General features: G+C 48.8%; 1 protein-coding gene across 5 annotated transcripts in view; it reads right to left on the reverse strand.

Moving 5' to 3' along the window:
• Nucleotides 1-13,892, reverse strand: part of FAM169B (Protein) — a 52,905-nt gene that overhangs the window by 19,669 nt on the left and 19,344 nt on the right. For 2 of the 5 annotated variants that reach the window (XM_060184396.1, XM_060184397.1), the window contains exons 5-6: nucleotides 12,750-12,855; nucleotides 10,734-11,148 (exon numbers count right to left, since the gene is read on the reverse strand). The exons of 1 other annotated variant lie outside the window; for it this stretch is intronic. In XM_060184396.1, the coding sequence (XP_060040379.1) occupies nucleotides 10,857-11,148; nucleotides 12,750-12,855 (398 nt within the window). In that variant the 3' untranslated portion in view covers nucleotides 10,734-10,856. Of the gene's footprint in view, nucleotides 1-10,733; nucleotides 11,149-12,749; nucleotides 12,856-13,892 lie in introns of those variants that run through there. 2 more of the 5 variants (XM_060184399.1, XM_060184400.1) reach the window with 2 other exon arrangements.

Genomic DNA, 13,892 nt, shown 5'->3' on the forward strand with positions numbered 1-13,892 from the left:
AGAGAGAAGCAGAGAGGAAAGGGGAGATAGAGTGGAGAGAGACAGAGAGAAACACATACAGCCCTGCCCCATCACTCGTGAAGCTTTCCTCCTGCAGATGGGGACCAGAGGCTTGAACCTGGATCCTTGAGCACTGTAATGTGAGCACTTAACCAGGAACGCCACCACCTGGCCCTGCACCCGATCTCTATTTACCTTTGTTACCAATTATGAAAGCACAGATTTTTGTCTTTTAATTTGGTACAAAGTACACCTATAGCTTTGCTATCTTTGGACTTTAATGAAATTAATTTGTAGAATCAACAAATCAAGACTATTCTAAATATGGCTAGAGGGGCCAGGTGGTGGTGCACCAGGTTAAGTGCACATCCTACGAAGCATAAGGACACATGCAAGGATACCGGTTCGAACCCCAGGCTCCCCGCCTGCAGGGGGTTACTTTACAAGCAGTGAAGCAAGTCTGCAGGTATCTATCTTTCTCTCTTCCTCTCTCTCTATCTTTCCTCCCCTCTCAATTTCTCTGTCCTATCCCAAAAATTTTTTTTAAAAAATGGCCACAGGAGCAGTGGATTCATAGTGCAGGCACTGAGCCCCAGTGATAACCCTGGAGGCAAATATATATATCTTTTTATTTCAATAAAAATGCAGGGAGGGTGGTGGCACCCCTGCTTGAATACACATATTGCCATGTGCCCCACTCCACACCTGCTGGGGGGAAAGCTTCAAAACCAGAGAAGCAGGTCTGCTGGTGTCTATCTATCTCTTTTTATCTATCTATCTATCTCCCCCTCTTCTCTGGATTTCTCTCTGTCCTGACAAATAAAAATAGAAAAAAAAAATAAAAATGCAGAAAAAAATGGCTACCAGGAATGGTAGATTCATCATGCAGGCACTGAGCCCCAGCAATAACCCTGGTGGCAAATAATAACAGTAATAGTAATAATAATAATAATAATAGAGGCAGGAACCAGCTTCAAGTTTGAACTGGACCTTTAAACTCCCATCAAATTTGCTTCTCCTCTGGCTCAGGTGCCCCTACCCCCAAACCCCAGCTTGCCCTGGTCTGGGGGTTCCTACTTTCACCAGCCGCCACCCCCACTCCCAAATCTGCACCTGTGGCCTAGTTTCTCTTCTTGAGAAGAAGTCTAATTCTGTGGTTGAAACCCCACCGGTGGGGGAGACCCCTTCCCTAAAATCTCAGCTGGGCCTTTAGATGCTGAGCTGCCCTCCTGTGACTAGCTGGATGTAAGCCATACGGGGTCTATTCATTCTTCAATTTCTTTATTGGGGGATTCATGCTTTACATTCGACAGTAAATACAATAGTTTGTACATGCATAACATTTCTCAGTTTTCCATATAACAATACAACCCTGAATAGGTCCTCAGTCATCCTTCTTGGACCTGTATTGGGGTCTATTCTGCTGGGGTCTTCTAGAGGGTCTTTGGCCCTGGCACCAGTGGAGAGAGATACATCCCAAGATGTTGCCACCCCACGGGCCACTTTGTGGGTGCCAGGCTCACCTCCCTGCTGTGACTATCACACTAATCACAAAAGGGACGTGATGAGATGAGCAGCTTCCTCAGAGAAGGCAGTGGCCTGTTGCTCTTCCAAGAGGTGGAAATTAAGCCTCCAGGACCCCAACATTGAACCCTAAAAGGCTCAGCCTGGGGTGGTGTGTGTGTGTGTGTGTGTGTGTGTGTGTGTGTGTGTGTGTGTGTGTGTGTGTCAGGGGTGGGGGGAGGCTGGGCCAGTGGAGGAGCAGCTTGGACATCCTGGAGGCTTTTCCACTGCGCTCAGCACTCAGCGTTCCCTCCAGTCACCGCCTCCTGGATATCTATCTTTGTGAGCAGGCCTGGCCCACAGTATCACCTCATATCAAGTCTTGGGGCGCAAGTGGGACCTGGTGCCCCACAGAGCCTGCAGGAAAGAGCAACAGCGCCATCAAGTGTCCATAATCAGATTTGCAGCGACCAGACATGGAATCTTTCATCCTCTATTCCCCTCACAGGGAAATGTGATCCCTGGAAGGGGTGGGATGGAGGGGGTTCATGATACACTTACAAGGCTTCATAGAGGTTGGAGACATTCACGGCGGTAGCGCACTGGACTTGCATGACCTAAGACCCCATTCCAGATTCAGTCCGTAACATCACCCTGTGCCAGAGCTCAGCAGTACTCTGGTCTGTCTCTCATGAAAATAATTAGAAAAAATAAAAATAAATCAACGGAATTCTTTCTTGATTACTTGACTGCCACCAGGGTTATCGCTGGGGCTCAGTGCCAGCACTATGAATCCACTGCTGCCAACAGCCTTTTTTTTTCTCCCCTCTTCCTTTCAATTTTTATTTGAAAGGGCAGAGAGAAACTGAGAGGGGAAGGGAAGATAGAGAAGGGAAGAGAAAGACCTGAAGACCTGCTTCACTGCTCATGAAGCACTTCCCTGCAGGTGGGGAGCCGGGGACTCGAACCCCCGCCTTGCACAGTCCTTGAGCTTAGCACGATGTGCACTTAGCCGGGTGTGCAACAGCCCGGCCCCTTTGTGGGTTGTTTGACTTAATTTTTTTTTTTTTTTTTTTGCAGTATTTGTCACTAATCTTTGCTTGGAGACTGTCCCTCTCAGCAGGTGGCCGCCCAGATCTCAGAGTCCGCTCTGCAAGTTGGTCCAGGGGGAGAGAGAGAGACTGCTGACACCTACTGGACATAGCGAGGATAGGACCCCAAAAGCTAGCGATTGAGGACTCCTTGATTTCAACGGGACCCAGTTTTCAGCTGCAGAAGGTACCCTCACCACCACCACCACCCCCGTTTTGTTTTCGCCTAAGTCACGTTGACTGTTGTTGTTTATTGTTGTTTGTTGTTACTTGAGACCAAGAGTCCAGACTACTATATGCTTTTTCTCCAGTGCACTGCCATTGAAACAATAGAAATAATCGAGAAAGGCTGGTGCTATGCACTCTTTCTGAATGATCTCATTCTGCCATTTGCAGGACATGTGGGCTCCTCAATCTGGGCCTCCGGGTCCTTTTGCTCCTTAAAAGAAAAACCTTTAAAATCATATTATACTATACTCCACTTCAAGCATACAGATGACTCCAACCCAGGGCAGGCTATATTCATTTTGTTCCTTTTTATCGTAGAATCAATGAAAGAAAACCTTGGGTCGGTCCTATGCACTGTGCTGGCTGAGTCTAATGGATAAACCAACTTTTCAAAAATATTTTATTATCTTTATTTTTATTGACTGGGTAGAGACAGCCAGGAATTGAGAGGAAGGGAGAGAAAGAGTCAGTGAGACACCTGCAGCCCAGCTTCACCCACCTGTGAGGCTTTCCCCCAGTGGGTGGGGACCAGGGGCTTGAACCTGGATCCTTGTGTACTGTAGTGAATGTGCTTAACCAGGTGCACCACCACTTGGTCCCAGTAAGCCAACTCTTGAGCAAACACACTTTTGTCAGGTATACACGCCTAAGTCCAGGATAACCCCTTTTTCAGTGCATTGAATGCATAGCGTGCATTGAGAGTCACAACTGTAGGCACTGGGTTTGGGCAATGCTGTGGATTCTGGTGGGCCAAGAGCATTGCTCACTCCTGATTGGCTGAATGTATTTGAAGCATAATTGACTTGAGTGTCATGGGGACAGGACTCCGGGCAACATTCGCTTCTGATTGGCCCAATAAGTTTGGTCTATACTTGCTCGCAATGCGATAGGCTGTCACTACAGGCACTCTCGCTTCTGACTGGCTGAATGATCGTTCTGACTTTTCAGCCAATTGTTGGCCGAAAACCAAGGGCTTGTAGACTGGGATTGTGCTGAGTGGGAATAGTCGAAAACAATGCAGATGCCGAGGATGGAATGCAAGGAAACAACAGAAAGGAATGAATAAAAGAAACTAAGTGGAACTTTGACAACCAAATTGAGATTGCCCAAGGGGAAGAGGGTGGGGTAGGAGTATGGAGTCTAAATTGGCGGTGGGTTTTATTATTTTTTTAAGTATTTATGATTTACTCTTAATAAAGGAGATTTCCCTCCCAAGTATGTTGCTTTTTATCTAATCAAAGTTGGGGTTCAAGAACCTCTTACAAACATTCCCTTTAGCCTCTCACATGTAGGTTGCTCTCAGGACTTGAGAGTAAATTTGTAGCAACGAATTGGGGGTGGGGTGCATGCAAAAAAAAAAACTTTTCAGGATCTGAATTTCAAATCTTTTCCCTTATTTTTTAATATCTTTTTAAAAATATTTATTTATTCCCTTTTTGTTGCCCTTGTTGTTTTTATTGTTGTTATAACTGATGTCATCGTTGTTGGATAGGACAGAGAGAAATGGAGAGAGGAGGGGAAGACAGAGAGGAGAGAAAGATAGACACTTGCAGACCTGCTTCACCGCCTGTGAAGCGACTCCCCTGCAGGTGGGGAGTCGGGGGCTTGAATCGTGTTGCTTACCCAAGTCCTTGTGCTTTGCACCGTAACCCACTGCTTAACCCACTGCGCTAGCGCCCAACTCCCAAATCTTTCCCTTTAAATGTTGTGTGTTCTTAAACCACACACACACACACACACACACACACACAAACGGAAACTGTGGAAGTGCTGGATATGTCTTAATATCGTGGTGGCAGCCTCACTGTGCCGGCATATTGTCTGCATTACGTCCAATTTGTAGGCATTCACCATGTACCATTTGTGGTATGTCAGCCACACCTCAGTGAAGCTGTCTGGAGCAGAGACAAAAGACGAGATACTTGCTGGGGGCAAGGAGTCCAGAAAGGCTTCTCCAGCTGCAGATGTGAGCAGGCTGCATGTGCATGCTTCTCCTGCACGGCAGCAGTGTGGGGAGATGGTCCTGGTAAGGGGTCCTGCCAACCTCTGGACTCCTTGCTTTTAGTGGGCCAGGAGGCAACAGGGCCTTTCAGTGGGTTTGTACCTCTGTTCTTTCTAGACTGGTTGATCAGTCTACAGGGTTAAGTTGAATACTTCTTCTTCTAGCGTTTGCCCGCTTGAATACTTATAATATGCACGCCCAGACTCACCTTGAAAATTGAACACTGAAAGAAAGAGGTGTGAGCTTCTCTTAAGAATATGTTATTGGGGGTCGGGTGGTAGCACAGCTGGTTAAGTGCAAAAGGTGTGAAGCACACAGACCTGCCTAAGGATCCTGGTTCAAGCTCCCTGCTCCCCACCTGCAGGGGGGTTACTTCAGAGGTGGTGAAGCAGGTCTGCAGGTGTCTATATTTCTCTCTCCCCCCCCCCTGTCTCCTCTCCTCTCTCCATTTCTCTCTGTCCTATCCAACAACAACAGCAGCAATGACAATAATAATGACAACAAGGGCAATAAAATGGGAAAAATGGCCTCCAGCAGCAGTGGATTTGTAGTGCAGGCACCGAGCCCCACTGATAACTCTGGAGGCAAAAAAAAAAAAAGAGTATGTTATGGTGTATTGCACCAAAGTAAAAGAAAGACTGGGGTGGGGGTGGAAGGTTCAGGTCCTGGAAGATGATGGCAGAGAAGGACCTAAAGGGAGTTGAAGTGTTATGTGGAAAACTGAGAAACATTACACATGTACAAACTACTATAAATTACTGTTGATTGTAAACCATTTTTCCCCCCAGTAAAAAATAAAATAATGAATATATTAACTGAGGTGGCAACCAGGAACAGTACACACATTACAGTGTGAGGACGCAAGTTCAAGTCCCCATTACCACCTGCAGGGGGAAACTTTATGAGTGGTGAAACTACTGCAGGTCTCTCTTTCTCTCTCTTCTATCTTCCCCACCCCTATCAATTTCTCTGTATCTATTCAATAAACAAAATCTAAAACTGTATGCTAAGTGGTCATGCAAAGAGACTCGTGCCTGAGGCTCCAAGGTCCCAAGTTCAATCACCCACACCACCATAATCTAGAACTAAGCAGTGCTCTGGTAAAAAAAAAAAAAAATCCGTGGCTGGGTGGTGGTGTAGGTGGTTGAGTGCATACATTACAGTGTGCAAGGACCCGTGTTCAAGCCCCCAGTTCCCACTTGCAGGGGGAAAGCTTTGCAAGTGGTGAAGCAGGGCTGCAGGTGTCTCTCATCTCTCTTCCTCTCTATCTCTCCCCTTCCCTCTCAATTTCTGACAAATCTGTATCCAATAAATAAATAATGACAAGCTTAAAAATTTTTTTAAAGAATATGTTAAGTGAGATAAGCCAAAAAGAGAAGGCTACCAGATGATCTCATTCTGATACGCAGAACTGAAGAAACATGGACAGAAAGCAGGAGCACAAAGTAAATCTCAGACTAGGTTTGGTGCGTTGCACGAAATCAAAGGGCTCTGGGGAAGGAGGGCAACGAGGGAGCTTGGGGGGGGGGTTGCTTTGGGATCCTGGTGTATGATGTGATCCAAATTGGAGGTGAGAGTGTTTTATTAGACCCCTATCATAAGATGAGAGACTGTACCTATGTGTCAACAACTCTATTGTATACCATTAACTTCCCCCCCCCCATAAAATGATAAAAAATGAGTTCAGTCTCAAATCTGTGGTGTTTCTGTACCAACAAATGAAATCCCCCAGCTGAGGTAGCAAACCAGCTGCATAAGGAAACATTAGCAATGCAGGGCGAGCAGCCTGTACAACTGTTTTGTTTTTTTCTCTCTCACAAAGTAGTTTCCGAGCTGCAATTAAAGATGCCCCCCTTTCTGAGCACCCCCGTTTCTGCAGAAGCCTGGCAGGGGATAACACCAGGAAGACCCACTGATGGGCGTGGCCCTGGCCCAGCAGGCTTTGGTTTGTACAAACCTGCCATCGTGTGGCCACCTTGGGTATTTCCCCGGAGAAAAACAAAACAAAACAAAAAACTTCCCAGAAAGTCAAAGATGTGAAACATCCCCCGTAAACACTGCCTAGTCCCCACTGGTCACCTCATGAGTCTCAGTGTGGTCTCAGAGTTGGGATATGGCCCTGGTTCCCGGAACCTGCACTGATGTCAACAGTGCACGTGAGTTCTTTGCTTGCTCTGAAGCCTTTTATTGAACAAAGTTGGAGGGGAGCCTGCAGTCACCCAGGACCAGAGCTCCAAGCCTATTAGCTGAGGCGGGATGTCCAGTGTCACTGCAGGCTGATTCATCCTTAGGGTCCTGGGGGTGGGGGGCTGTCCCAAACCACTTCTCCAACCCAGGGTCTGTCCCATAATGGAAGTAGTGGAGTAAAACCCAGCATAAACATTATGAGTCTGCCTTCTTCTGTTCTTTGCATCAGAAGCATTTGGGAAAGGGGGTATCTGGGCTAAAGGGAGACAGAATCGGGCTTTCCGGCACCAGAAGTCCCAGACTCATCACTGGCCCTGGGACACGAGGGCCCCCAGGGGACAGGGGGCGCCACCTCTACCTACCGAGGTCCCTGAGGTGTGTTCCCAAGAACCTTTTAATATAGTTGGGGGGAGGGGGTTGAGCTGTACCGCAGCGAGTTAAACGCACATGGCACGAAACTCGAGAACCCGCATAAGGCACCCGGTTCGAGCCCCCGGCTCCCCACCTGCAGGAGGGTTGCTTCACAGATGGTGAAGCAGGTCTGCGGATCTCTATCTTTCCTCATCTCTTTCTTCCCCTCCTTTCTCCATTTCTCTGTCCTATCCGGCGATGACAACAACATCACTAACAACAATAATAATAACCACAACAATGATAAAAACAAGGGCAACAAAAAGGAAAATAAATAAAAATTTTAAAATAAGTTTTAAAAAAGTTTTTTTGAAAACCAACAGATAGTTTGTGGGGGTTTATTTGAAAGGGGTTTTCACGCGCTTACTTTCACAACGACCAGATGTTTTCACTGACAGGTGAACTACAGGAAACTAACGCCAACAAATGGGGGCTGGCGATTAGCTGACGTGAGTAATGCACCGCTTTGCCATATTAGCGACCCAGGCTCAAGCCCGGCCCACACATCACTGAAGGAAGCTTTCGTGCTGTGCTATGCTGTGGTCTCTTTCACTCTCACCTTCTCTCCTCTCTGATTCTCTGTCTCTATTTAAAAAAAGGAAGGAAGGAAGGAAGGAAGCTAGCAAACTTGGGGGGGGGGGAAGAGATGCAACCAGACTGTCTCCTAGGTTTTTCTTTTCTTTCTCTTTCTTTTTTTTTTTTTTTTGCTTTTAGGGTTATCGCTGGGGCTTGTACTACGAATCCACCAATCCTGTAACTAGTTTTTTTGGATTGGACAGAGAAGACAGAGAGGGGGAGACAGATAGATAGATATGTAGGTAGATAGATAGACACCTGCAGACCTGCTTCGCCACCTGTGAAGCCACTCCCCTTCCTTGCAGGTAGGGGTCCAGGGGCTCAAACCTGGATCCTTGCATGGGTCCTAGCACTTCAAAGTATGTACACTTAACCTGATGTGCTACAGCCCAACCCCACAAAGGGTTATTTTTTGTTTGTTTGTTTGCTTGTTTACATCAGAGCAAAGTGTGGAGTGTCTCCTAGACTTTGTGGAAACTATGACGGCTAACAGAGGGCATGGAGGGGCCAAGGACAGAATTTTTTTTTCCTCCTCCAGGGTTATTGCTGGGCTCGGTGCCTGCACCATGAATCCACCGCTCCTGGAGGCCATTTTTCCCCCCTTTTGTTGCCCTTGTTGTAGCTTCGTTGTGGTTATTATTATTGCCCTTGTTGACGCAATTCGTTGTTGGATAGGACAGAGAGAAATGGAGAGAGGAGGGGAAGACAGAGAGGGGGAGAGAAAGACAGACACCTGCAGACCTGCTTCACCGCCTGTGAAGCGACTCCCCTGCAGGTGGGGAGCCGGGGGCTCGAACCGGGATCCTTACGCCGGTTCCTGCGCTTTGCGCCACATGCGCTTAACCCACTGCGCCACCGCCCGACCCCCAGGACAGAATTTTTTAATTAATTAATTAATTTTTTCATCCCTCCCATCACCAAAGGTCTGTGTCCCCATCCTCACTCCCATAGATAGCTCTCCCAGTCTTGAAAATAGATTGATGTTTTGTTTGCTTCGCGTTTGTATATTCAACTATTTTCCACATGAGTGAAACCATTCTGTAGAAATAATTCTAAAAGAACTAAAAAAACTAAGAGAACGCATCCTCTACAACAGACTTGTATAGACTTGTCACAGTAACATTACCAGTCCCCAAGCCCATCCACTAGCAAATAGGTCCAAGGACAAGGGCAGTGATGCTACAATAGGAGAACTCTGAGCACGTCGCACTAGAGGGCGCTAGAGAGCACCTGCGTTTTCCCCGCATGAGGACCGTGGGGGTTGGAAACACCACCAACAGCACCAAGGGAAGGTCCCCGGTGGTGGTGCAGTGCTGTGGTGTCTCTGCCTCCCCCCCCACACACACTCCCTCATAAAAAGAGGGAAAAGGTCAGCCCAAGCACAGTGGCATCACGCTTGCGATTCCAGTGCTGAAAAAAAAAAGAGATTGTGCTAAATGAGAAAAACAGAAAGGCTAGATATTGTGTGATTCCACTTGCATGACATATTGAGTGCAGGTGTCTCTGGGGTGAGAGATTCAGGTTGCAGGTGGGGAAGGGGACAGGTGGGGAATGGGGTGGGCTTTTCCTCTGGGGTCTTGATGATGGAGGTAGTGACACAATTTTGCAAATCTCCTTAAAAACATGGATAGAGGTGGCCGTGCAGTAGCGCAGCAGGTTCAGTGCACATGGCATGAAGTGCAAGGACTGGTGCAACGATCCTGGTTCGAGCCCCCAGATCCCACCTACAGGGGAGTCGCTTCACAGGCGGTGAAGCAGGTCTACAGGTATCTATCCTTCTCTCCCCGTCTTCCCCTCCTCTCTCGATTTCACTCTGACTTATCAACAAAGACAGCAATAACAACAACAATGATAAACAACAAGAGCAACAAAAGGGAAAAAATAGCTTCCAGGAGCAGTGGATTTGTAGTGCAGGCACCAAGCCCCAGCAATAACCCTGGAGGCCAAAAAAACAACAACATGGGTGGCAGTATGTATTTTCAAATAAGTGAGTCTTTTTTTTTAAGTTTTTTATTTATTTATTTTTTAAAGATTTTATTTATTTTCCCTTTTGTTGCCCTTGTTTTATTGTATTATTATTATTATTATTATTATTATTATTACTGTCATCGTTGGATAGGACAGAGAGAAATGGAGAGAGGAGGGGAAGACAGAGAGGGGGAGAGAAAGACAGACACCTGCAGACCTGCTCCACCGCCTGTGAAGCGACTGCCCTGCAGGTGGGGAGCTGAGGGCTCGAACCGGGATCCTTACACCGGTCCTTGCACTTGGTGCCACAAGCGCTTAACCTGCTGCGCTACCACCCAACTCCCCCTCAAATAAGTGAGTCTTATGGTGTGTGAATGACAATCCAACCGAGCTATGGAACAAACAGGCAAGAATGTCCAGGAGCCATGTAATAAGCTAAGCAGAGTCTATTTGCTGATGCATTAAGCTTCAAGGACAGACAGACAGAGGACACAGAGAGAGGGAGAGAAACCGCGGCGCCAGAGTCTCCTTTTATTGTGGCTAGTGCTTTCCACTCGGACCCCTGGTGTCAGTGCCATGGCACTCCCATGCGGTGCCAGGGTTTGAACCCAGGTAGAGCACAAGGCAATACAGGCTTCCTCTGGGGTGAACTATCCCTTGGGGCTCCAGCAGGTGTGCTTCTAACCGTGGAGTCGCTTCCTTCTCCCTCTGAACTGGGTGAGGGCTGAGGACCCCAAGGGCAAGGGGAAAGCTCTGGTGTGGGGTGTTGCAGGGACATGGAGGGGCAGCTGTGCCAGCATCTGGGCACCAGCTAGACAGTGTGGGAGGGCAGAGCCAGCCTGGACTCTGGACGGTGCCCCCTGCCCCCAATCCCCTCCCTCCTCCCTCCTTTAGCCCCGGGGGATAAACAGACAGGGCAGGGTGGAGCCTGGCTGATGGCCGCACTGGGCACGGTGACAACCCACCCGCAAATCCATGTTCCCTTGTTCAACCTCTACACAAGACGCAAGGGAGCCTCTGGGACTTGGGGACCAGGCAGCTGGGGGCAGTCGGGTGGGTGAAGCACCCCAGTCTTCAGTCTCCCCCAGTTGAGCCCAGGTGGCCCCCAGCTGGTCCTGTCGCTGCTTTTGCTCCAGCGTCTGGCTCAGGTTCTGGTGTGGCCAGTGCTCTCCACTTGGACCCCTGGAGTCAGAAAGGAACCCACAGAGGGGCTCAGTGAGGGGGGGGACAGGCTGGGTCAGCCAGGTTCACCCGGCCTACCCTGAATCTGGTGCGTCAGATGCTCTAAGCGCACCCCCGCACAGTCTGGGGAGACGGGAGAAAGAACACGGCTCGGGAAGGGAGGGGGAGTAGTTCAGCTGACAGAGCACAGGGCTTGCATGTCCTGGGCTCCCATCTCACACCTGGTCCCACAGGTATTTGCGATGTCCTCTGGCTTGTCTCCTATCAGGTAAAGCTCTGTCTGTGTCCCGTGTGAAATAAGCGTCATGTTAATTCTGTCTCTCTCTCTCTCTGTCTCTGTCTTCGTGTGTGTGTGTGTGTGTGTGTGTGTGTGTATCCCAGCCAGGATGCATGGCTTCCTTCTGGGACACACACCCTCGGTGCACCCGCCCAGGGCGCCCTCTACCTGCTTCCTCCAGGTTGCAAACGGGAGTCTGGGACCAGGCAAAACGCAGAGCTCAGCAGGCTGCCCTGCCCTGGCCATGAGCTGCCCACCTTCCCGCTGTGCCCAGGCGTGGGGAGCCTTCCTCTGTCACAAGATGTGAGTCAGAGGAGCTGCTAGGCGCACGCCTGAGACTTGGTGCCACATGGGAGCATCATGGATGACACGGGAGGGGGGAGGGAGGGGCTCCATGAACGGTGGAGCAGTGCAGGGTGTCTCTCCCTCTAGTAAGAAAGGAAGGGAGACAGACAGGAATAGACAGAAAGAGCGGTAGAGTGGGGGAGAAAGAGAAGGAAGGAAAGAGGAGGGCCTGGGAAGGGGTTAGCAGTGTTGTGTTTGCATGAGACCCTAACTTTATGCCCTGGCACTGTACGGGTGACACTATGGGTCAGAATGCATGAGGTCATGAGTTGGATTTTCAGCATCACTTGTGCCAGAGTGATGCTCTGATGTTTCTTCTCTCTCTCTCTCTCTCTCTCTTTCCTCCTCTCCCTCGCTCCCTCTGTCCCTCTTTCCTTTCCCTCCTTTCTCTCTTTAAAATAATACATCTTTAAAAAATAATAAGGGAGTCGGGTGGTGTTGCACCTGGTAGAGTACACATGTGACAATGGTCAAGGACCCAGGTTCAAGCCCCCACCTGCAGGGGGGGAAGCTTCAGGAGTGGCGGAGCGGGGCTGCCAGTGTCCCTCCTTTGCTCTCACTCTAGCTCTCCCTGCTCTTTCGATTTCTCTCTGTCTCTATCAAATAAATAAACGAGTAAGTTAATTAACTAATTAATTAAATTTAATAAAGACCTCTCTCCTCTCCTCTTGGTGGCACGGAGTTTGAGCGAAAATCATCTATCTGCTGGCCCCAGAGAAGTGGTTTACACAATCACCTCAGGCTATGAGCAACAGCTCAGCAGGGGGGGGTGCCTGCCTACTTGGCCATGCACTGAACCAAGGTCAGAGTCCCAGCACCACCTGCGAGAGTCACAGCACTGGGGGAGGGAGGGTCTGGTGCTGTGGGGTCCATCCTCCCACCACCAGCAGCTGAAAAGGTCGCCCAGGAGTGGAGACAGCCCGTGCAAGGCCCCCGTGACTCCACAACAGAGATGTGGCCTTGCAGGCCTGGACTGTACCTTGTCGTCCTCTCTGTCCCCAACGCTGAGCCCACTGGGTCCATGGCCTTGAGGTGGCTCTGGGTCACCGTTTCTGTCCTCCTGGGGGCTTCCTGGGTGAGATGCCCTCCCCAGGGAAGGAAGGATGAGCAAGTAGGCAGGAGAGTCAGGACATGAACAGCCCTGAATCTCTGCTTTGTTTATTTGTTTATTTTCAGAGCATAGTTCAGTGCCTGTTTACTCTGGCTTGTTCATGGCAGAACAGAATCATCAGCATCTGGAAAGCATGATTCACTTCTCTTCAATGGATTTGTTTTTTAATAATTCAGTAATGTTACCCACATATCTTCATACAAATATAAACCATGTGCCAACAACTGTCCTACAAACCATTAACCCATTTAAAATAAATAAAGTTTTTTGTTTGCTTTTTTTTGCCTCCAGGATTATTGCTGGGGTTTGGTGCCAGCACTGCAAATCCACTGTTCCTGAAGGCGATTATTTCCTTTTTTTTTTTTTTTTTTTTTTTTGCTGCTCTTCTTGCTCTTGATGTCATTGTTGTTAGGATAGGACAGAGAGAAATGGAGAGAGGAGGGGAAGACAGATGGGGGGAGCCAGGGTTCGAACTGGGATCCTTAGGCATGCGCTTCCTGCCATATGTGCTTAACCCACTGTGCTACCACCTGACCCCTAAAGTTTTTGTTTGTTTGTTTGTTTTTACCAGAGCACTGTTCAGCTCTGGCTAATGGTCATGCAGCGGACTGAACCTGGGACTTTGGCGGTTCAGGCAGGAGAGCCTCTTTGCATAACCACTATGCTATCTACCCCCACCAAGTATAAACTTATAAATGAGATCAGAGGGAGTAGGGCGGTAGTGCAGCAGGTTAAGCGCAGGTGGCGCAAAGCGCAAGGACCGACGTAAGGATCCCGGTTCAAGTCCCCAGCTCCCCACCTGCAGGGGAGTCGCTTCACAGGTGGTGAAACAGGTCTGCAGGTGTCTATCTTTCTCTCCCCCTGTCTTCCCCTCCTCTCTCCATTTCTCTCTGTCCTATCTAGCAACGAACAACATCAACAACAACAATAATGACCACAACAAGGCTATAACAACAAGGGCAACAAAAGGGGGAAGAAAATGGCCTCCAGGAGTGGTGGATTCATGGTGCA

Source organism: Erinaceus europaeus, unplaced genomic scaffold (assembly GCF_950295315.1).
Source record: "Erinaceus europaeus unplaced genomic scaffold, mEriEur2.1 scaffold_603, whole genome shotgun sequence".
Lineage (NCBI taxonomy): Eukaryota > Metazoa > Chordata > Mammalia > Eulipotyphla > Erinaceidae > Erinaceus > Erinaceus europaeus.